The sequence below is a fragment of the Odocoileus virginianus genome, chromosome 18 (assembly GCF_023699985.2).
Source record: "Odocoileus virginianus isolate 20LAN1187 ecotype Illinois chromosome 18, Ovbor_1.2, whole genome shotgun sequence".
In the NCBI taxonomy this organism is placed as follows: Eukaryota; Metazoa; Chordata; class Mammalia; order Artiodactyla; family Cervidae; genus Odocoileus; species Odocoileus virginianus.
Genome location: NC_069691.1, coordinates 33388486 through 33413844, shown reverse-complemented (window position 1 = coordinate 33413844; position 25359 = coordinate 33388486). Strand labels below are relative to the sequence as shown.

General features: G+C 33.6%; 1 protein-coding gene across 1 annotated transcript in view; it reads right to left on the bottom strand.

The window, feature by feature from the left end:
* CNTLN (centlein) overlaps positions 1-25359 on the bottom strand; it is a 316478-nt gene that overhangs the window by 198710 nt on the left and 92409 nt on the right. Inside the window, exons 4-6 of the mRNA XM_070480550.1 lie at positions 20689-20823; positions 19907-20077; positions 1633-1770 (exon numbers count right to left, since the gene is read on the bottom strand). Of these exons, the coding sequence (XP_070336651.1) occupies positions 1633-1770; positions 19907-20077; positions 20689-20823 (444 nt within the window). The remainder of the gene's footprint in view (positions 1-1632; positions 1771-19906; positions 20078-20688; positions 20824-25359) is intronic.

Genomic DNA, 25359 nt, shown 5'->3' with positions numbered 1-25359 from the left:
GTGGTGTATCACATTGATTGATTTGCAGATATTAAAAAATCCCTGCATTCCTGGGATAAAGCCCACTTGGTCATGAGGTATGATCTTTTTAATATGTTGTTGTATTCCATTTGCTGGAATTTTGTTAAGGATTTTTGCATCTATGTTCATCAGTGATATTGGCTTGTAGATTTCTTTTTTTGTGGCATCTTTGTCTGGTTTTGGTATTAGGGTGATGGTAGCCTCATAGAATGAGTTTGGAAGTTTACCTTCCTCTGCAATTTTCTGGAAGAGTTTGAGTAAGATAGGTGTTAGGTCTTCCCTAAATTTTTGGTGGAATTCACCTGTGAAGCTATCTAGTCCTGGGCTTTTGTTTGCTGGAAGATTTCTGATTACAGTTTCGATTTCTGTGCTTATAATGGGTCTGTTAAGATTTTCTATTTCTTCCTGGTTCAGTTTTGGTAAGTTATACTTTTTTAAGAATTTGTCCATTTATATATGTCACATATAAACATAATACATATATTATATTATGCATATAAATATATGACATATTTCACAGGTAGCACCAGAAACTGAAATTGTGCTTATACAAGTATATGATAAACATTGTGATTTAAATAGCTTAAAATTTAAAATGTACATGTGTATGTACATGTGTATACATGTATGACATTTATGTATATGTATATATACTTTTATGATTTGTTCTAACACTATTTTCTGATAAAGGTTATTATAAAATAAATAGGTAGTTTTAAATCTTTCAAAACACTTAAAAACACAAGTTTTTCAGATACTTCCACTTTATAAGCAGTACTATAAAATTCAATATTTTGATATAGAAAAATTATTTCACAAACTAAAACTATTTAGTACATGGGCTTCTCTGGTAGCTCAGACGGTAAAGAATCTGCCTGCAGTGTGGGAGACCTAGGTTTGATCCCTTGGTGGGGAAGATCTTCTGGAGGAGGGCATGGCAACCTGCTCCAGTATTCTTGCCTGGAGAATCGCCATGAACAGAGGAGCCTGGCTGGCTACAGTCCGTGGGGTTGCAAAGAGTTGGACACGACTGAGCAACTAAGCACAGCACAAAATAAAAAGTCAAAACAGGATTACTCATTTATTACTCACTGTAATAATAATGAATATTATATAATGCAAAGGTAAAAATTTTATAAGGAAACTATGAATGAATGCATGCATCTGAAACAGGGATACTCTTTGTGCATGCTTTTTCCAACCCTGTGGAACCTCCAACTGTCCCAGTTAATTCCAGATAGTTCCAATACACAAACATAGGTCTCACAGAAGACAAACACTGTTGTCATTCTGGAGTGTTTTTGAAAGTGAAAGTGAAGTCACTCAGTCATGTCCGACTCTTTGCGACGCCGTGGACACCAAGCTCCTCCATCCATGGGATTTTCTAGGCAAGAGTACTGGAGTGGGTTGCCATTTCCCTCTCCAGGGAATCTTCCCGACCCAGGGATTGAATCCAGGTCTCAAGCATTGTAGACAGACACTTTACCGTATGAGCCACCAGGGAAGTCAGGAGTGTTAACAATAAATACAAAAATAAATATAAAACTGCTGGCATTCTACATAACTAAGGACATTTCTACAACGTCAAATTAAATTAAGGAGTCAGAGTACTTGCCTGACCAGGGTAATATCCATATCCTTCTGCATAAGTTCTGTCTGTTTATTATTCAGCTGTAATGATAGTGCATTATATTTACTCTGTGATACTTCAATTTCTTTTCTTGCTTCAATTAAATTGTCTTCAAAGGCCTAAAATTAGAGCATTCATATCACAATCAAATATAATAAATATCAAATAAATAAATAAAAATCTGTCATATTTGACTAAAAAAAATCCACAAAATAACAGTGAAAAATTAATAGTGTTTTCAATTTTACTTTTTTTTTTCATTTAATTAAAAGAATGTTAGTACAATCAAAGAAACTTTACACCCATCACAGGTCATTTTTTTCAGAAACTGTAAAAGTATTATGGTCTCCTGGTGTGAAAGTTAAGAATCTGAAGCAAATAAAGTTGAAAATCTATGTAGAAATTTACTTATTAAAATTGCAATAAAGGAAGGACTGTATAATAAAAAAGTTGCTAATTACATAAACAAAAAAAGAACTCATTTACTTAAATATTACTCAATACAAACAGCAGATATTTCATTATTGTCTTAATTTTAAATACAGATACATAAACACACTCAGAGAAGAAAAAAATGGTACAGAAAAAAAATAATAAGTTTATAATGTTTTAGATTCAGATCATGCTGAGTTCACTTGATTGTGGTGAAAGTTCACCTAAAGTTCTTCAAACCTGGCCTTTTCCTCCTGATAATTCTGTAAACTGTTTATTCACTTTGAAACAATTTTTAAATTGATGTTACTTTTTTTCAAAAATATAAAATCTAAATTATTTTCATAAAGTATTGAATAAATATTTTATCTATATAGTCCATGGAATTCTCCAGGCCAGAATACTGAAATGGGCAGCCTTTCCCTTCTCCAGGAGATCTTTCCAATCCAGGGATTAAACCCAGATCTTTCGCATTGCAGGCAGATTCTTTACCAGCTGAGCCACAAGGGAGGCCCAAGAATACTGGAATGAGTGGCCTATCCCTTCTCCAGCGGATCTTTTGGACCCAGGAATTGAACTGCGGTCTCCTGCATTGCAGGTGGATTCTTTACCAGCTGAGCTATCAAAAATACACCATACATTCATTATTTCCAATCCAAAACTGAGCAACAAGTTTTAGGTCAAGCACTAAAAATCTATCATCGTCTAGAAATGCTCCCATACCTCATATATTCACTGTGCAGTAACTAGAATGAACTTCTGAAGAAAAAAAATACTGCTTTTTAGCCAAGATAACACTGCGAGTACATGCATATTTCATTTTATCATGTTTCCTTTTATTGCACTTCACTGACACTGCATTTTTTACAAATTGAAGGACTGTGGCAATTTTGCATCAAATCTATCAAGGCAATTTTTCCAACATTTGCTCACTTCATGTCTCTGCCACAGTTTGGTAATTCAACTCTTTCATTATTATCATATTTGGTATGGTGATCTGTGATGAATGATATTTGATGTTACTACAACTAACTGCTTACCTCATGGCTCAGATAGTAAAGAATCCACCTGTGGATTGCGGGAGACCTGGGTTCAGTCCCTGGGTTGAGAAGATCCCCTGGAGGAGGGCATGGCAACCCACTCCAGTATTCTTGCCTGGGGAATCCCACGGACAGAGGAGTCTGGTGGGCTACAGTCCATGGGATCGCAAAGAGTCAGTCATGACTGAGAAACTAAGCACAGCACTGCTGCTGGTGCTGCTGCTAAGTCACTTCAGTCGTGTCTGACTCTGTGCTACCCCACAGACAGCAGCCACCAGGCTCCCCCGTCCAGGATTCTCCAGACAAGAACACTGGAGTGGGTTGTCATTTCCTTCTCCAATGCATGAAAGGGAAAAGTGAAAGTGAAGTTGCTCAGTCTTGTCCAACTCTTAGTAACCCTGTGGATTGCAGCCTACCAGGCTCCTCCGGCCATGGGATTCTCCAGGCAAGAGTACTGGAGTGGGTTGCCAGTGCCTTCTCCGAGGACAGCACTACAACTTACTAAAGGCTCAGATGATGGTTAGACTTTTTTAGCAATAAAGTGTTTTAAAATAAGGTTTGTAAATTGTTGCTTTAGACATAATGCTTGCACACTTAACAGAATACAGTATAGCATAAATATAACATTTATATGCATTGGGAAACCAAAAAATTTGTGTAACTTACTTCACTGCAATATTCACTTTATTGTGGCAATCTGGAACCAAACCCAAAACATCTCTGAGGTATACCTGTACTTCTTAAATTCCCATTTATTAGAAAAGAGTAATGATATATATATATCAGTAGGTTTGTGGATGGATGGAAGAGATAGAGAGACAGAAGGAAAGATGGTAGGAAAGGGAGGCAAGAGAAGGGATGAAGTGGCTAATCCTTTTTATCCAGTTCACACCCCCCCACACACAACTTTCTCCAGTAAAGCACTACTCTGTTCTCTGAATTTATGTATTTGTTCCTGTTTATCTATTTTGTTTTTGTCTTTTTATATTCCACAAATCAGTGAAATCATACGGTGTTTTTCTTTCTCCATCAGGCTACCTTACTTACATAATACCCTCAAGGTTCATCCATATCGTCACAAATGCAAGATTTCATTTTTGACAGCTGAGTAGTATTCTACTGAGTGTGTGTGTACATATGCACATATGTATACCATATCTTCTTTATCCATTCATTGGCTGATAGGGACTCAGGTTGTTTCCATATCTTAGCTATTATAAACAGTGCCACATGAACACAGTGGTACATATATCTTTTTTAATTAGTGCTTTTGTGTTCTTTAAACAAATATCCAGAAGTAGGATAGCTGAATCATATGGCAGTTCTATTCTTAACTTTTTGAATTCTCCATACTGTTTTCCACAGTGGCTGCCAATTTACATTCCGATCAAGAATATATGAGACTTCTCTTTCCTCAACATCCTTAACAATACATATTATTTCTTGTATTTTGAAAAAGAGCTATGCTAAAAGGAGTGACATGAAACCTCACTGTAGTTTTGATTTGCATTTCTATAATAATTAGTGACGTTGATCAACTTTTCATATGCCTGTTGTCCATCTATACGTCTTCCTTCAGAAAATGTTTATTCAGGTCCTTTGTTCATTTTTAACTGGGTTATTTATTTTTTGTTGAGTTGTATGAGTTCTTTATATATTTTAGATTTTACCCTTTATCAAATATATCATTTGCAGATATCCTTTACATGCAATAGACTGTCTTTCATTTATAGATAGTATCCTCTCCTACACAAAAGCTTTTTAGGATGATGTAGTTCAGTTCAGTCGCTCGGTCGTGTCTGATTCTTTGTGACCCCATGAACCGTAGCACGCCAGGCCTCCCTGTCCATCACCAACTTCCGGAGTTTACCCAAACTCATGTCCATTGAGTCGGTGATGCCATCTAACCATCTCATCCTCTGTCATCCCCTTCTCCTCCTGCCTTCAATCTTCCCCAACATCAGGGTCTTTTCAAATAAGTCAGCTCTTCGCATCATGTGGCCAAAGTATTGGAATTTCAGCTTCAACATCAGTCCTTCCAATGAATATTCAGGACTGATTTCCTTTAGAATGGACTGGTTGGATCTCCTTGCAGTCCAAGGGACTCTTAAGAGTCTTCTCCAACACCACAGTTCAAAAGCATCAATTCTTCGGTGCTCAGCTTTCTTTATAGTCTAACTCTCACATCCATACATGACTACTGGAAAAACCATAGCCTTGACCAGACGGACCTTTAGTGCCATTTGTTTATTTTTACTTTTGCTTCCCTTGCCTGAAAAGACATATCCAAAATGACATTGTTAAGACCAGTGTCAAAGAGCATACCATCCAAGTTATCCTCAAAGTTTTATGATTTCATGACTTACATTTAAATTTTTAATCCATTTTTCTTTTGTGTGTGAATGGTATGAGACAGTGGTCCAGTTTCACTTTTTTTTTTTTTTTTTTTGCATGTGGCTGTCCAGGCTTCCCAACATCATTTATTGAAATGCTATCCTTTCTCCATTGTATTTTTATTGTTCCTTTGTTGTCTATTAATTGCCTGTATAAGTGTGGGTTTATTTCTGGGTTCTAAATTCTATTCCATTGATGTATGTGTCTGTTTCTCTGAAAATACCATGCTGTTTTGATTACTATTGCTTTGTAGTTTAGGTGATATCATGGATTATGATACCACTATCTTTGTTCTTTTTTCTCAGGATTGCTTTGGCTATTCAAGGTCTTTAGTGGTTCCATTATAAATTTAAGAAATTTTTGTTGTTTGTGTCAAAAATGTCCTTGTGATTTTGAAATGGATTGAATTGAACCTATATATTTTTAGGTCATATGGATATTTTAACAATGTTAATCATTCCAACTCATAGGCAGAGAATATTTTTTAATTAATTTATTTTTTCCAATTTCTTAACAATGTTCAGATCTTCTATACCTTTGGTTAAATTTATTCCTAAGTATTTCATTCTTTTGTTTATAAATAGAACTGGCTTCCTTAATTTCTCTATTAAATCATTGTTCACATATATAAATGCAACACAGTTTCATATGTTGATTTTGTACCCTGCAACTCTGTCATATTCATTTTTTCTAATAGCTTTTTTGTGGAGCTTTTTTCATCATTTTATAAAATTATGTCATCCACAAACAGTGTCACTTTTACTTCTTTCTTTCCATTTGGACTCCTTTTATTTCTTTTCCTTGCCTAATTGCTGTTGTTAGGACTTCCAATATTATGCTGAATAAGAGTGAAAAGAGGGGTCTTTGTTCTGGTCCTGATGTTAGACAAAGAGCTTTTAGTTTTTCACCATTGAGTATGATGTTAGATGTGGATTTATCACTTACACCTTTATTATGATGAGGTATGTTATTTTTATAACCATTTATTTGAGAGGTGTTTTGTTTTTTAATCACAAATGAGCACTGAATCTTGTCAAATGCCTTTTCTGCATTTATTGCGATAATCATATGATTTTCATCCTTTGTTTTCTTAATGTGGTATCCTGTTGACTGATCTGCAAATGTTGAAACCTATTTATATCCTGGGATAAATCACACTTGATCATGGTGATGATTCTTTTAATGTACTGTTTTACTTGACTTGCTAATACTCTGTTCAGAATTTTTGCATCTATGTTTATCAGAGATATTGGCCTATAATTTTCTTTTTCTGTGTGTTGTCTTTGTGTGGTTTTTGTATAAGAGTGGAGTTAGCCTCATAAAATGAGTTAGGAATCATAACTTCCTCTTCAGTTTTTTGGAAGATATAGAATAGATATTAAATCTTCTTTGAATGGTTGGCAGGATTCATCTGTGAAGTTGTCCAGGTCCAGAGAGCTTTTCGATTATTGTTTCAATTTCTATATAGTGATATGCTCTATTAAGATTTTCTATTTCTTCATGATTCAATCTTGGAAGTTGTATAATTCTAAGAATTTGTCCATTTTCTCTAGTTTGTTCAATTTGTTGGCATAGAGCTGTTCATAGTATTCTCTTATAATCCTTCATATTTCTGTGGTATTCATTGTTATGCCTCCTCACTCATTACTATATTTACTAGAGCTTTGTCTTTTTTTTTTCTTAAAGAGCATAACTAAAGATTTGCTGATTTTATCTTTTCAAGGAGCTATCTCTTAATTTCATTGATCTTTTTTCCTATTGTCTTTTTAGTCTCCATTTAATTGATTTCCATTATGATCTCTGGGCTTCCCAGGTGGTTTACTGGTTTCAATATATGGTCTAAACCTGAGAAAAGTTCCATATGTACTTAAGAAGAATATGCATTTTGCTGCACTTGGATTGAATATCCTGAACAAATCTATCAAATCCATCTGGTTTAATGCATCATTTAAGACCACTGTATCCTTACTGAATTTTGTCTGGATGAACTATTCATCAATGTAAGTTGGATATTAAAGCCCCCTACTATTGTGTTATGGTCAATTGCTCCTTGTAGGCTTGTTAGTAACTGTTTGACATATACTCTGGTGCTTCTATGTTAGATATGTGTGTGTGAATATGTGTGTGTGTGTGTGTGTGTGTGTGTGTGTGTGTGTGTGTGTGTGTTATCTTCTTGATGAATGGTCCCCTTTTTATTATATACTGTCCAAATTGTCTCTTATTACCTTTTTTGGCTTCAAGTATATTTTGTCTGATATGAGTATGTCTACATCAACTCCCTTTGAATATCATTTGCTTGGAGTATCATATTCAATCCCTCCACTTTCACCTTGCATTTGTCTTTAGACCTGAGGTGAGTCTTCTGGAGACAGCATATAGTCTTACTATTTTCTAATGCATCTGAGTACTCTGTGTCTTTTGACTGGTGAATTCAATCCATTACATGAATTATAATTGCTAGATGAAAACTAAGTACTGCCATTTTACTTTTTGTTTCCTGGTTGCTGTATATCTCCATCATTTCTTTTATTTGTATTTATGTCTGCCATTTTGGTTTGGTGGGTTTTTGTGATGCTTTTCTCAGTTTATTTTTTGTTCATTTTCATGTCTCTGCTGCAGATTTATATTTTGTGCTTACTGTGGATTTTGTGTAAAATATATCAATTGTAAAAATCCTGTTTTTTTCTGTTGATAGCATCTTCATTTATGGCTATGGATTACACGCTTTTCCTCTTCCCTTTTGTTTTTGCTGTCTCAAATTATCCCTTTATACGTTCTGAGTTTTTTGCCAAACTGCAAGGGGCTATAGTTATTTTTTCCCCTTTAATGTTTCTGCTATAATAAAGTATTTAGAAGCCTATTTGAATAAAGATTTAAATTTTTCTGATTCTATTTATCCCCTTGCTAAAATACATGTACTTTTGCCTTTTTATTTCTGATAGAAGAGCACTTTTCAATATTTCTTGTACAACAGGTCTAGTTTTGATGAACTCCCTGAGCTTTTGCTTGCCTTGGAAAACCTTTATTTCTCCTTCATAGCTGAATGATAACTTTGCTTGATAGAGTACTCCTGGGTAGTAGCTTTTATCTTTCAGTATTTTGAATTTGTTATTCCATCCCTCCAGACCTGTAGGATTTCTACTGAGAAATCTCCTGATAGCCTTAAGGGGGTTTCCCTGGAGGTTCAGTTCAATTCAGTTCAGTCGCTCAATCATGTCTCTGCGACCCCGTGGACTGCAGCACACCAAGCCTCCCTGTCCATCACCAACTCCAAGAGTTTACACAAACCCATGTCCATCGAGTCAGTGATGCCATTCAACCATCTGAACCAAGTATCAGTTCTTCTGTGCTCAGCTTTATGGTTCAACTCCCATATCCATACATGACTACTGGAAAAACCATAGCCTTGACTAGACGGACCTTTGTTGGCAAAGTAATGTCTCTGCTTTTTAATATGCTGTCTAGATTAGCCATTGTAGATTACCATCTTTTTTTATCCTGCCTGAATTTCAAAATCTTTGTCATTGACTTTTGAAAATTTAATGAAACGTGTCTTAGACCAGGTTTTTGCATTGAGGTAATTATTCTCTTAGCCTCCTGGACTTGTATAACCATGTTCGGGAGGCTCTCAGTTATCAGAGATAAATTTTCTGCTCCCTTCTCCTTCTTTTCTCCTTCTGGTATACCCATTACCCCAATGTTGCCCTTCCTAAAAGAGCTGAATAACTATTGTAGAATTTTCTCATTTTTCTTATCTCAATCCTTTTTCTTCTTCTACTATATCATTTCTTAATTTCCATCTTTGAGCTCACTAATTATCTCTTCACTATGATCTGCTCTGTATCCAGCACTTTATAATGCATTCTTCATATCATTTACTGAGTTCTTAAGTTCTATAATTTCTGTTTCTTTTTTAGTTTTAAAATCTTTGGTAAAGTATTCTTTCTGTTCATTAACTTTATTCATGAGCTCAATGAACTACCTTTCTGAGTTTTCATGTTAACTAGTTGAGCTTCTTCATGAAAGCTATTTTGAATTCTCTATCAATCACATTGCAATGCTCCATGACTTTTAACCTTAGTTTCTGGGAAACTGTAATTTTCTTTTTGTGGTAGTGTTACTGTGGTTTTTCATGGTGCTTGATAAGTTTTCCCTCTGCTGACACACAGAAGTAGGGAACACCTTTCTGCTTTATTCTAACAATTCAACAGGTCAGAAATTAGAAGTCTTTCTTTTAATTTGCAGTAGGTGGTGATACAGTACAAGTTTGGGGCTTCTCTTGCTTGGCTGCCTCTGGGTGTATCTCAGAGTCTGCATTTTCCGTGTTCCTCGGCCTCTGTGTGGCCCTGTGCCTTCATTATCGTTTCTTGTGTCTCTAGGGTCACTGGTGCCCTGTTTCCGCAAGTGTCATAGTTGCTGCTGCCTGGGGCACTGGGATGGTGGTCTATTCCCTCATATCTGGGATCCTGAATTGCAGGCTCCACAACTATGAGGGAAGAGGCAGGAGGAGGCAGGAGGAGGCAGGGTCCTGCAGATGCTTCCATGGTATCCAGTGTTATAACTTTCCTGTGGGTGCCTCTGTGGTGTCCAGTGCTGTAATTTTCCTTCAGGCACCTCTGCAGCATTCAGGGTGGTAAGCTGCACTGCTGCAGATGTGCAAGTGAAGGGCAAGAGTAATGGCTGCTCTGTTGGCTGGAGGTATACGGTATAAGGTCTCACTATCACTGCTGCCCAGTTTCTTGTGGCTGTAAGGCACTACTGTGGCCAGGAGGCTAGAATCATGTGCATCACCTCCTCTGCCACTGTCAGATTCTCTGAGATTGTGGTCACAGCTGCTGGTGTTGATAGAACAGGACTGCAAACATGCCTCCACTGTTCCCTTGGTTCAGCATCCTTCATATTTTCCAATCCAACCACCTTTAGTGCACAGATATGCAGAATTCTCCAGCATCCTGATGTACTGAACAGAGACATCTTTGTTGTGCTATGGATGTTTTAGTAGTTGTATACTGAAGGTGAAAGACATATAACTTTTCATTTGTGATGGTGCTAACTTTACAGAATATAATTTTAAATGTACATCTTTCAACCAAAAAAATTATAACATGCAAGAAAGAGACAAGCATCATTCATAAAAAGGAAATAAACCAGGCAACAGATACTGTCCATGAGGAAATTCAGATACTAGATTTCAAGAGACATTATAAGTGTACTTAAAAAACAAAAGAAAATCATGTTTTTAAAAGCACCAATATTTATCAAAAAAGTAAAATGAAAGTCTTATCCAATAGCAAATACCAAAAAAGTATATAAGATATTTTGAAACATTAAAATGGAAGATCTGGTACTAAAAAGCACAGTCACTAAAATGGAAAAAAGAAAAATTACCTTATTAGAAGAGCTCAACTTTTAATTTTAATTAGTAGGAATAAGAACAAAAAATTTGAAGATATATCAAAAAATAATAAAAATGAATAGACACAGAGAAATATTGGACACCACTAAATGCACCAATATAAGCATAATGGGACCATCAGAAGTAACGGCAATAGAATAAGGAACAGAAAAAATACTCAAAGAAATAATGGCTGGAAACTACCAAACAATGATGAAAAACATTAATCTACACATCCAGGAAAGACTACAAACTCTCTAACTACTATTTATAAACAGAGATGATCATGAATAGACACATTATGGTCAAAATGCTGAAAGCCAAAGACAAGGAGAAACTGTTAGAAACCAGAAGAGAAAATGACTCATTGTTTCCAATACACTTCAGTAAGATTAGCAACTGACTTTTATTCAGAAATAATGGAAACTATAGACAGAGATAACATATTAAAAATACTCAAAGAAAAACAGTGCCAACACAGAATACTATATCCAATAATACTATATATCTAGAACATCATATCTGGATACAGTATCCAGAATACAATATCTATTGCTAACACAGAATACTATATCCAGTAATACTATATCCAGTAAAAATACTAATCCATTTATAAATGAAGGCAATGAGTGACACTTGCATAATGCAGAGTATGTAGCTCCAAGCACTCCTGCCTGGGAAAAAAAAATGGAAAAAATAGTAGAAACTGCCCAGAACCAATGTTGGAAAACTCAAAATTTTACAATAATAAAGAAAATGTTGAACCAAAAAAAAAAAGGCAACTTAAAAAACAGATAAAATATTCTTGAATTTTTTAAAGCCCTTCTACAGCTTATTCTCAGCACACTAGCTATCTTAAAGTCAAGAATCTTAAAACAGTATAATTCATATAGTGGCAGTAGCCAATATTCCCAGTAGGTGATCTTTTCTGGTTTGGGAAAGAACAGAAAAAAAAAAAAAAAACTTTCCTAGCAAATTATTGTATGTGTCTGTTCTAATTGGTCTAGTGGTGACCAGGAGGAATGATGCAAAGGAATTATCTCTGACCAGACTCTGAACACAGACTGGAAAAGTAGAATTCAGTGCAGTTCAGTCACTCAGTCGTGTTCCTCTCTTTGGGACCCCATGGACTACAGCATGCCAGGCTTCCCTGTCCATCACCAACTCCTGCAGCTTGCTTAAACTCATATCCATCGAGTGGGTGATGCCATCCAACCACTTCATCATGGCTCAAAAATGCTATAAGGTAAACCACAGATGCCTTTGCACAGGGCAAAAGATGACTGGTTATGATATACGATAGGATGCCTAAGTCATGGGACTAAATATTGTGGGAAATTCTTTGAGAAATTAAGACATTCAAAAATACCCTTTCACATGGGAGAGTTTATAAGTCCAAACATATCTCCAGAGAAAGATGCATATTCACAAAATCCAGAGTCACTTTACGTTGGGATAACCCCTGAGCTCAATGCAAGTCTGGGTAAGTATTAAAGGAATGTTCTATTAGAGAGCCAATCTATAAGGACTGGGAAAGGAACTTGTTTTGAACCTCTGTATGTGATTTTTTTTTCTTTTTGTTTGCTTTTTCATTTTAGCTGTTGGCAGTCAAGGTGAAATTCGGTCACAAAAAGAGCAGACTAAAGCTAAAGGACAGAGATTTCAATGACTATATACAGTAAAGAATAAACACTTTACAAAAGTAAACCAAAGCACTAAACAAAGACTACCATAGCCTTCAGCAGTTAAGAAAGCAGCAAAGTCTTGGGAAGGGGTAGGATCTGATTTCCAGCTTTATCATATATTTGTTATCACAAATGCCCAACTTTCAACAACAAGAAAAGGTTACAAAGCATACAAAGAAACAGGACAATATGGTGTATTCAAAGGAACACAAAAATTGACAGAAACAATTCCTGAGGAAACTCAGATATTAGATCTACAAGGCAAAACTTTAAAACTATCTCAAGTATACTTAAAGAAAAATATGTAAAAGAATTGAGGAAATCAGAAAAACAATGTATTAATATAAACCAAACAAATATCAATAAAGAGCCTGAGGTTATAAACATGAATCAAATTCTAGAGGTAAAAATTAAAATAACCAAAATGAGTAATTCACCAGAGGGGTCAACCAATGTGAGCAAACTAAAAGATAGAACTAGTGAATTTATTGACTCTGAGAAGCAGAAAGATGAATGAAGAAAATTGAATACAGCCTAAGAAAACAGTGGGACACTATTAACAGACAAAAATGTACATTATGGGAATCCCAAAAAGAGAAGAGACAGAAGGGGTGGGCAGACACAACAATGAAGAAATAAGGGCCCAAAACTTCTCAATTCTGATGAAATACATGTATCTATAAGGCCAAAGACCACAACAAACTCCAAGTAAGATCAACAGAAAGAGATCCACACTAAGATACACTACAATTAAACTTTTCAAAATCAGCCAAAAACAAAAAGAGAATCATGAAAGTAACAAAAGAGAGTGACGAGTCACAAGGGCTCATTAATGAAATTAACACCTGATTTCTCATCAAAAATCATGGAAGTCAGAAGGCAATGATATATATTTAAATGATGTATTTAAAGTTTTAAAAGAAAAAATGTCAATGTTGAATTCTATACCCAGCAAAACTGTCCTTCAAAATCAGAGCATAATTAAGACATTCATGGATAAACAAAAGCTGAAGGAGTTCATTATGAAATCTAACCTATAAGAAATGCTAATGGAAATACTTCAGACAGAACATAAAACAGTAACTCAAAGCCATCTGAAAAAAATGAAGGCTCCAGTAAAGGTAAATACATGGGCAAATATAAAATGCAGTATTGTTGTATATTTGGTTTTAACTCTAATTTTTAATCCTGTATATAATTTCAGAGCCAAAAATAAAAAGTTGTAAATCTATATTACAGAGCACACATTTTATAAAGATGTAACTGGTGACAAAAATAACTTGAAATAGAGGGGAAAAGCAACAAAGCAGAAGAGTTTTCTATGTTATTGAAAATAAGTTAGTATCAATTCAAATTATATTGTTATAAGTTTAGGATGATAAATATAATCTTGATGGTAACCACAAAAAAATATCAAAAGAACATATACCCAAAAATGAGAAGGGAATCAAAATGTGCCACTACAAAAAAAATCAACTAAATACAAAGGAAGACAGTAATAGAGGAAATGAGGAACAAAAAAAATCTAGAAGACATAGAGCAAACAAGCAATAAAGTGGCAGAAGTTAATCTTTTTTTACTAGTAACTACTTTAAGTGCACACAGATTAAATTCTATCAAAAGGCAGGGACAGAATGAAGAAAATATTACACAACTACATGTTTTTAGAAGAGACTATCAGATCCAAAGACACACAAAAAAATGAAAATGAAAGAATGACAAAAAGTACTTCATGAAAATAAAAACCAAAACAGAACTAGGATGAATGTAAGAATATTGTACAAAAAAGACTAAGTCAAAAACAGTTATAAGAGGCAAAAGAGGGCATTATATATTAATCAATGAGTCAAGTCAATTCATCAAGATGTAACCACTGTAAACATACACGCACCAAAACCAAAGCCCTAAATTATATAAAGGACAGAACTGAAAGAAGAAATAGTTTTTATTAATAGTTGGGTAATTCAATAGTCCACTTTAAATAATGGTAGAACATCTAGATAGATGAGCACCAAGGATAAAAAAGACCCTTAAAACACTATGAACCAAGTATATTTAACAGATGTATATGGTTCACTCTACCCCCAAACAGCAGAATACACATTTTTCTTAATTACAAATAGAACATTCAACATATCAGACCATATGCCAAGTCATAAAACATCTCTCAATAAATTTTAGAACATTAAAATCATACAAAGCATCTTCTCCCAGCACAGTAGATGGAGCTAAAACTCAATTAACAGAAGGAAAACTGAAAAATTCAAAACGCATGGAAATTAAACAATACACTCTTAAAGAGCCAATTGATCAAAGAAGAAACCACAAGAAAATCCGAAAATATCCAGATACAAATGAAGACAAAAACATAACATGCCAAAACTCACAGGATGTTAACAAAGGTCAGAAGGAAACTTAAAGCTGTAAATGCCTATACTAAAAATGGTGACACATCTAAAACCAACAATGCAATTTTATAGCTTAGGGATACAGAAAAGTATAGCCGAGTGATCCAAAAGGAGAAGGAAGGAATGAAATAATCAAGATTATTGTTGAAATACTTTTAAGGGCATAACTAAACAATATATTCAACTAACTCTAAAGCTGACTCTTTTGAAGACAGCAACAGACTTGTAAAGACAGTACTACTAACCATACAGAAATTTAAAAGATGACTAGAGAATACTATAAACAATTGTCCAACAAATTAGATAACCAAGATGAAAAGTACAAATTCTGAAATATACAAAATACCTAAACTGAATCAAGAATAAATAGAAAATCTCAACCCATGATAAATGAATTTAATCAGCTATTAAAATGTCCCAACACAGAAAATTCCCAGATCAGATGGTTTCACTGGTGAATTCTACCAAACCTTTTAAAAGATTTCATACTAATTCTGTTCAAATTATTCCAAAAAATGTAAGGGAGGGAACACTTCTGAACTCATTCTTTAAAGCTATCATTATCACTTTAAAGTCAGATAAAAATATTACACTTATTACACTAACGTCAGATGAAAATAAAGATACCCCAGCAGCATAAGGTTGGTCTAACATCCAAAAAACAAGGCAATATGCAACACCAATAAAATGAAAGACAAATACCACATAACCATTTCAACAGATACATAAAAAGCATTTATTTGCCAAAACCCAACACCATTTCATGATTAAAAATAAAAGTTCAATACACTAGGAAAAGAAGGGAATTTTCTTAACTGATAAAGTATATCAACAAAAAGCTCATTGCTAATACCATGCCTAAGGATGAAAGAGCAAATCCTTTCCTCCTGGGATCAGGAAGAAGATACAGATTTCCACTCTCTCTTTTTTTCTATTTAACTTCATACTAGAGATTCTAGCTAGGGTGACAGGCAATAAAAGGAGATAAAAGACATACAAATTAGAAAGGAAGAAGACAATTTCTACTTACAGATGACATGATCTTACACACAGAAAATCCTACAGAAACAATCTTCTTTAGGTAGTTTGCAAGATATAAGACTAATATACAAAAATTAATTGAATGCATACATTAGGAGTGAACCATACAAAAAGGAAATTAAGAAACAATTCCATTTAGAATAACAGAAAAAAATAATTAAATATTTAAAATGTATGCACTCAAAGAAGTGCAAAGTTATAATCTGAAAACTGTAACACATTACTGAAAGAAATTAAAGAAGTTTCTATATAAATGAAACATCTCCTATTGATGAATTGGAGTTACAATACTGTTAAGATGGTAATACTCACCATATTGATCTGATTCAACAGAATCTCTATCAAAATCACATCAGCTTGCTTTTTTTTCCAGAAGAAATGGAAAAGCTGATTCTAAAACTCATATAGAAATGTAAATGATAGAGAAAAGCTAACCTTGAAAAAAGAAGACTAAATATTGAGGACACACAAGTCCTAATTGCAAAATTACAAATCTACAATAATCAATATAGTGTGATATAGGCATAAGGATAAATTATAGATCAAAGGAACAGAATTGAGGTCCAGAAGTCAACCTTTATATTTACAGTCAATTGATTTTCAATAAATATGCTAGGATAAATTCAGTGGGAAGAACAGTCTTTTTTTTTTTATCAAATGGAGCTGTGACAATGGAATAACACATGCAAAAGAATGGAAGTGGATTCCTATCAAACATCATATTTAAAAATTAACTCAAAATGGATTAAAGAACAAAATGTAAGAAATAAAAATCTTAGAAGAAAACATAAGGATCATTTTCACGATCTTGGATTAAGCAATGGTTTCTCAGATGCACATCTGATATACATCTGAGAACACCCAAAAGCATGGACAACAAAAGAAAAAGTAGATAAATTAAATATAAAAGTTTTACACTTTCTGTTCAAATAATACCATTAAGGATGTAAGAAACAACTCAGAGAACTTAAAAAAAAAAAGTTTGAAATTATGTAAATAAAAAAAGACTTGTATGTAGAATATGCACAAAAGAAATTACACATTTCTTAAAGATATGCAAATGACCAATAACATATAAAAAGATGACCAAAATTATTTACCTTCAGGGAAATGAAAATAAAAACAACAATGAGGTCACTCACATCCACAAAGATGGCTAAAAATCAAAAAGACAATAATAAGTGTTGACAAGGACCAAGAGAAATCAGAACCCTCAGACAGTGCAGTTCAGAATGTAAAATAATATAGCTGCTTTTGAAAACAGTCTGACAGTTCCTCAGAAGCTTAAAAACAAAATTATCACATTGCCTTGTAATCTCACTCCTTGGTATACACCTATGAGAAATAAAAATATATGTATATACAAAATCTTGAACACAAATATTTATAACACAAATGTCCATCTACTTGAGGAAAATAAAATACAGATTATCTACATAATAGAATATTATTCAACTATAAAAATAATAAAGTACTGATATATACTACAACGTGGACAAACCCTTTGAAAACATTATTCTAAGTGGAGGTAGTCAGTCACAAAAGATCTTATAATTCATTAAAATTCATTTCATTAATATGAAACAGTTAGAACACATAAATCTATACAGCAAGAAAGAAAATCTATACACCACTCATGGGTGGTGATCTTGGGCTGCAAAGCTAAAGATAAATGAGGAATGATTATTAAAAGTTATGGGGCTTCTTTTGGAATTGATGAAAATGTTCTAAAAGTAATTTTGGTAATAGTTGCAAAACTCTACATAAACTAAAAATTATTGGCCTGTACACTTTAAATGGGTTAAATGTATGGTATGAGAATTATATGCCAAAAGAAAAAAAAGAGGCAGCTTTCTTACTGACAATGTAATTGTATAATAGAAAATATACACATTTTTAGAATTAATAAGATATTTGGGAAAAATTATTGAAAAGAAGTTCAAGATAATTTAGTAACACTGCTAATGTCTGTAAATAATTAATTAAAATATAATTTAAGTTTTTTAGCATAAAACAATATTTTCACAATAATATGAATAGCTAGTAATAAACATAATAAAAGTAAACAACCATTTTAAGAAAATTAAAAAACCTTATTCCAAATTCTTAAATAGTAGATCACAATTCTTCCCAAATTAATTCATAGATTAGATAATGTTCCAATATGCCTTCTAATAGGATTTTTCAGTAAAACTAATGAAATGATCCTTAAATATTACTAGAGGAGAGGTACATGTAGGGTTCATGACTTACAAAAAGGGGAATAAATAAGTAGGTCACTCTAACAAATAATGAGTAAAATTATGAAACTACAATACTTGAACCCATGAAAATAATAGAAAGTCCAGAAATAAGTCCATATACACATGGCAACTTAAAGATGTGAGAGAAACTGCATCACAAATCAATACTGAATATATGGTGTGGAACACCATATTCCAATATGAATTCTAAATAGATTAAAGACTTCAGGGTATGGAAAACTTGATACTATAAGACTTCTAGAACAAAAACATTAGAAACGAAAATATTTTAACAAAAATGACTATAGAAATTTATATATTTTGAATGTCTAATTTATATTATTGAAGATTCATGAGACAGAAGGTATTTGCAATACATATGTAAAACAAAGCACTGCTATCTAGAATAAAGAATGCTTACAAATGAATAAGAAAATGCAAACACTCTAATAGAAAAAAAGACTAAAAATCACAGTAGACTATCTGAATGGCAAAAAAAGGAAATGAAAATCATCATCAAAAACTCATGTAGCTATGAATTAACACAAGGGAAGTGCCGTGAACTCTTATCACACAAACAAACAGCTTAAAAGTTGCAGGGAAGCAGAAACTGATACAAAAATAAGTTCAAGATAATTCAGTAACATTGCTAACATTGCTAATTGAATTGCCTGAATTCAATTCTCTCAAAACTCAATCATTCCCTGATTGTACACTAATAGATTTAATGTATGTATTTCCTTAAAATAATTTGCAATGAATAGATTCACACACTCAGAAAGACTTATCTTTTCTTCTCTAACTTAAATAATCAGGCACACCGGCATACACTCACACAAATCTTTGGACAAACATATCCATATTTATTATATTTAAATTGCTATATATATACATATATACATACATACATGTATATTATAAATTCTTCTTAAGCATGTATACACATAGAGGGGCTATCATATTTACTAGGACCAAAATTTTAGGGGTGAGCCTTTTCAACAAAATCTATGGTTAAGAAGAAAACTAAAATTCAATGGGGAAAAATGAACAAAAACATTCTTAAAACCAAGAGAAAGCCACAAAAAATTATTTTGAAAAGTATTTATCAGAAAAGACATAAGATTATGAAGACTGATTGTACCTTTTATCTTCTATATTTTACTATGAATAAGGTCCTCTCAAGCCAAAGAAATACATATAAAACACATGCATTTTTAACTGCTTTGTTTTTTTATGTATTTTTAAAGGACTTGAAAAATACAATCTTAAAACTATACTGCAATGAATTATAGTTATATCTATAAATTTAAGCCCTAATTACAAAAAGTCAAAATTCATAATTCTAAATGTGTTTTTTCAAAACATGTTTTATTTCAAAATCTAATAGCCTTTATTTTTTAATGATTACATTTTAGATAAGTATTTGAAGTCAGTTTCCTGCTTTGCAACATCAATTTTTAAAAAGCTATGGGTCTTAAGTGAAGGAATATAAATTAATGCTAGTCCCCACTGGTGGATTTGAATATATAACTTGCTATTTAAAGAAAACAACATGTAATAAGCTTCCTAAGAAGCTAGATTCAAAATAACAGCACAAATTCCATTCTCATTGCATACCTTTACTTTTGCATCAATGCTAAATTTTTCTTTTCTCCAATGTGCTTCCTGCTTCCTCAGTTTCTCCAGGTCATTTAGCAGGTCAGCGCAGTGGGTACTTAATTTCTCATTTTCCTCCTTCAGAGTTTTTATAACCAGCCTGCTTTGCTCTTCCTTATTCTGCACACACTCCTTAGTGTCCCGTAGAACAGTACCACAAGGGCCAATACACAAAACAACAACAGAAAAGCTGAGAACTAATCAGCAAATACAAACTGTGCAATTTTATCCTCCCAGCAGCTTCTTTTATAGTTGATGGCCAAGGTCACCTGTATACTTTTATTGGCCTCTTTTCATGCAGGTGGATGGGTCATATTTTTTCACTGGATGACAGCTTTGATGAGTACACATTTGCAAAGAGCCCATTAATTGATCAAGCTGCCTTTGATGCTGTCCCCAGCTATTTTTGAGACCCACACAGACATAGCCTCCCAGACCTGGGTTTTATCAATTAATAATGCCAGTCCCATCAGAATCTAATTACAAGAAGCCACATATTCACACTCCTACTTTCTTAGCTCCATTTCCATCATTAACTATTTATCTGAAAGTTATAAAGCTTAGAGTCTGAGCTTTAAAGTATCTTTCTCAGAGTTTTTGCATGTGAGAAAACTGTATGGTACAGCAGGGCCTAAGGCAATTTTTCCTCCCAGCTTGTCACTTTCTGTGCCACAAAGGCTGACAAAGCTTAAAATAGGACTTCAAAGAAACAGTAGCATAAAACTATGTACAAGTCAACACACCTTAACTTCTTGACTTTTATCTTTAAATTTCTTTTGCAAGTCACTGAATTCTTTCCTTAAGAAAGCATTTTCTTCATCTACTGCCATCTTCCGTTTTACAAGGTCATTTATTTCCTGGGTTAGTCCTGATTCTCTCTGGAAAAAAAGCAAAATTACTGATGAATTGGTATTTCTAAGAAAAAATAATTTCATATGAAAAGTTTGAGACTCTGGTTATATTAGAATTAACTAGCTTTCATAACAACATCCATTATCATAATTTCTCATTTCCTATGACATGCCCAGCAGTTGTCAAGTAAAACGTGCATACATGTGCCAAGTTACTAGTTTAAAATGAAGTACACATAAAAACTGGACACCAAATATTCAGTCTCATACAGAAAGCAAACTTTCTGGATTTAGTTGTGCAACATGGAAAAAAAAACCCAAAATTTTACAAAATATTCTAATTAAAGAAAATGCTTATATAGCTAAAATAAGAATTACATTCTATCTAAAACATTTTTTTAGAAAAACAGTTTTGTGAAAGCATGAGCAATTTTAAAGAATGAAAAACGGCAAGTCTGTTTTCGTACCCAAAATATCTTGCTGTGTAGAAAGATATTCAAAATATTAAAACTGCCATAATTGTTAACCAAATATTCTTCTCACCTACCAGAAATACCTAAATCTATCTGAAGGATGTATCCATGACTCATGTCTTAGTTTCCCTCTTTTCAAATCTTTATAGCTTTGCCCTCAGAAAACTTACCCACTCTCCTGGCTTCTAGTCTCGTCTCTGTCTAAAAGACTACCTGATCCATAATCTGGCCCTAACTCTCTTCCAATTACCAATCTCAGATTTCCAGTTTTCTATAAAAATACCTCCATTTTAACTATCTGCTGCCATCTCAAACCAACATGCTAAAACTGATATCCATGCCATAATACTGACTCTTTGCCAAACTTACTCAACTTTTGTCAACCCACTTATTTTTCCAACTAATATTTGAAACTATTATTCCTATGTTTTCTTGCAATATTTAATTTAGGATTTCCATTTTATTTAAATATTATCAAATTCATATTTGATATGTGCTTTGTTATATTTCATCTTTATTTTATATAGAAAGAACAACTATATATATATATATATATATATGTACACTGCTTTTTAGATTCTTTTCCAATATAGGTCATTACAGAGTATTGAGTTCCCTATGCTATACTATAAGTCCTTATTAGGTAGTCAATTTTATATATAGTAGTGTGATTATGACACTTCTATTTTATCTGTGTGTATACTGGGTTATGAAGTAAAATGTATTTTTCTCAGTGTAGGGATCATATTAATGAAATACTGCTCTTGATTTATACTTAGAGGTGACATTACTCGTTCATAGGACAACTGAACTTCAAGAGTTCTCATAACTCCATATCTGTACCAATAAAACACTCAGGCTTGGTAATGCTTTACAAATTAAGTATAAATGGTACCTCAATATAGTTTTAATTTTTAATGCTTATTTTAATTACTAGGGCATATAAAAATATGTTTGACATCAATCAAACAGCATAAAAATAGATGCATAAACATCTACAATTCATAACCTATTTTTCTATTCTCATCTAAGTCTCAGCCTCTTTCAAGGTTCAGTTTTTACCTCCTCCATGAAGTCTTTCCTAACCATCACAGAAATTTCTATTTCCAAGTTTCTGTATTGCCTACATTATTCATTTGGCACATATTACCTAGAGCTGCTAATTATCGATGTACTCACACTATCTCCCAAACTAAATTATAGTAAATGTTTATGAATGAGATTGACACTGATAAATTCAATCGTAAGAACACTAAGACAATGAAATATCTACAGGCCTATCCTTTGAAAGGAGAATTAACAAAAATTAAGCACCCTCATCTATCCTTGAGATTATTTAGACTTTAGAAAGGTGAGATACTAGACCAAATAATTTAACGTTTAGAAGCATTTGCCCGTTAATGAGAGCTAAACTTAACAGGAATAAACAACATGCGGCTGCTGCTGCTAAGTCGCTTCAGCCGTGTCTGACTCTGTGCGACCCCAAAGACAGCAGCCCACCAGGCTCCTCTGTCTCTGGGATTCTCCAGTCAAGAATACTGGAGTGGGTTGCCATTTCCTTCTCCAATGCATGAAAGTGAAAAGGGAAAGTGAAGTCGCTCAGTCGTGTCCGACTCTTCGAGACCCCATGGACTGCAGCCTACCAGGCTCCTCCGTCCATGGGATTCTCCAGTCAAGAATACTGGAGTAGGGTGCCATTGCCTTCTCTGAATAAACAACATAAATGACAGCAATAACAAGGCCTTTCAGGAAAATTATTTAGTAATTGAAAAGTTAGCATTTGAGTGAATTTAGTAATCTACAGGACAAATATAGACTTAATCTTTAAATAAAAACACATCATACAGCAGGAACTTAGTTAACCAAAACCATAATGCTTTTAGGGCTTCTCTGGTGGCTCACCTGGTAAAGAACCTGCCTGGGCCAGGAGACCCAGGTTCATATTTTAATAATTAGTTTGATAAATGATCTTATATATCATAAATCATTAAAGTAATAAGTTAGACACAGATGTATTCCCAAAGGAAGAGAACTGATAAACTCTCAAAGATCTGTTAAATTTTACATAACTCAAAATATTTTCTTAATAAAATGTACCCTCAATGATCTAGTTTTTATAATGGAAGTGACAGTCACTTAGTCGTGTCAGACTCTTGCAACCCCATAGACTATGCACTCCATGGAATTCTCCATGCCAGAATACAGGCGTGGATAGCCGTTCGCTTCTCCAGGGGATACTCCCAACACAGGGATCAAACCCAGGTCTTCCACATTGCATGCAAATTCTTTACCACCTAAGCCACCAGGGAAGCCCAAGAATACTGGATTAGGTAGCCTATCCCTTCTTTAGTGGATCTTCACAAACCAGGAATCAAATCGAGATCTCCTGCATTGTAGGCAGATTCTTTTCCAACTGAACTACCAGGGAAGCCTTAGCACAAGTATATATAGTTACAATTCACTTTTTTTCTTTTCCTTTTTAGAGAAGTATAGTTGATTTATAATAAATTCTAGCAGTTTTAGATATATAACATGATTTCACAATTTTAAGGGTTATATTCCATTTATAGTTATTTGAAATGCTATATTCCCTCTGCTATATAATATATCCTTATAGCTTATTTACTTTATACATAGTAGCTTGTACCTCTTAATCCCCTTCTCCCATCTTGTCCCTTCCTGCTTTGCTCTCCCCACTGGTAACTACTAGTTTGTTCTCCATATTTGTGAGTCTGCCTCCTTTTTGTTATATTCACTAGTTTGTTTTATTGTTCAGATTCCACATATAAGTGACACTGTACAGTATTTATCTTTCTCTGACTTCTTTCACTAAACATTAATAACCCTGCAAGTCCTAAATTTAGCTTCATGAAACCTTTTCAACAAACTTTTCTGGATAGAGTAAAATACATTCTTAATGTTCTGGCTTGAGTTAATATTAAAATAGCAAATTGAACTCAGAGGAACCATAAAGCATAAAGGGTGACAGAGAAAGTATGGCTGGAACAAATTATTTATTATGGATAAGCCATGAAATGAATAATTCAAATCATGGTCAAAAGAAGTCTGTAGAGTAAGAAGAGAATGATAGTGGGTATGAATTAGGAAAAAAGTGGGGTGTGATGGCAGCAGTTCAAAAGACCTAAAACTCTATAAAACAATACTTGAGCATAGTTAATATATTATTTACATGACCTACTTTAAAATGCATAAAAAGAGTTTAATGAAAAACAGAGAAGTAATGGTATCAGTACAACTAAAACAAAGGTAAATGGATAAAAGGGAAGGGGTGAGAGAATTAAATGTAATTGAGAACCAAAACTTATTACTGAGCTTCCTAGAAGGTAAGAAAAAAGGGAAATTCAATGTTTAAAAATAATCTCATTAAATATAGCAAGTTATTAGTAGACTTGAGTTATCTAATACAATACTTGAAGGAAAATTTATTACAAGATTTACTTTATAACTAGCAGTGACAAAGCTAAAGCACAGTCTTACCAAAAGAAGTTACACGGCATTTTTTTACACTATTATCAATAAAGCATGTAATAGTATTAGATTGTTCTATGAAAGTTTTTCAGCAACGAGCTAAAAAATTGTGTGTGTAACTTTCTAGTAGTTTGACTAGATATGTGGTTAAGGACTCAGCATTCTTGTTACTCGATTCCATAGACTACAAGTTTGGAAAAGTAAGAACTATTCAACATTACTTGATGGAACAACAAACACATGATGAAGGAACTTCTGGCTTCCAGCACAGGATGCAGTAACTTGGAGGTTGTCTCTCCTATTCATACTACATGAAAAAAGTTGAACAAACTGAAAATCAGCAACTCTTCTCAGAATCATCAGAGAACTGAGGTCATAGGGCAAATTGCTGTTCCCCAAACTAGAGAGACAGGCAATACGGAGAATCACAATACAGCAGAGCAAAATCCCTGAAACAAGAAAACTCTAGTACCAAGAGTAGGAAAACCAAATCTGCAATTAACAAATCATCGGGGGATAAGTGTGGACATGCATGAGAATTTAAAATGTCCTGGAGGAAAAAAAAAAATGTCCTGGAGGGCCCAGTCTTAGAAGAGTTCCT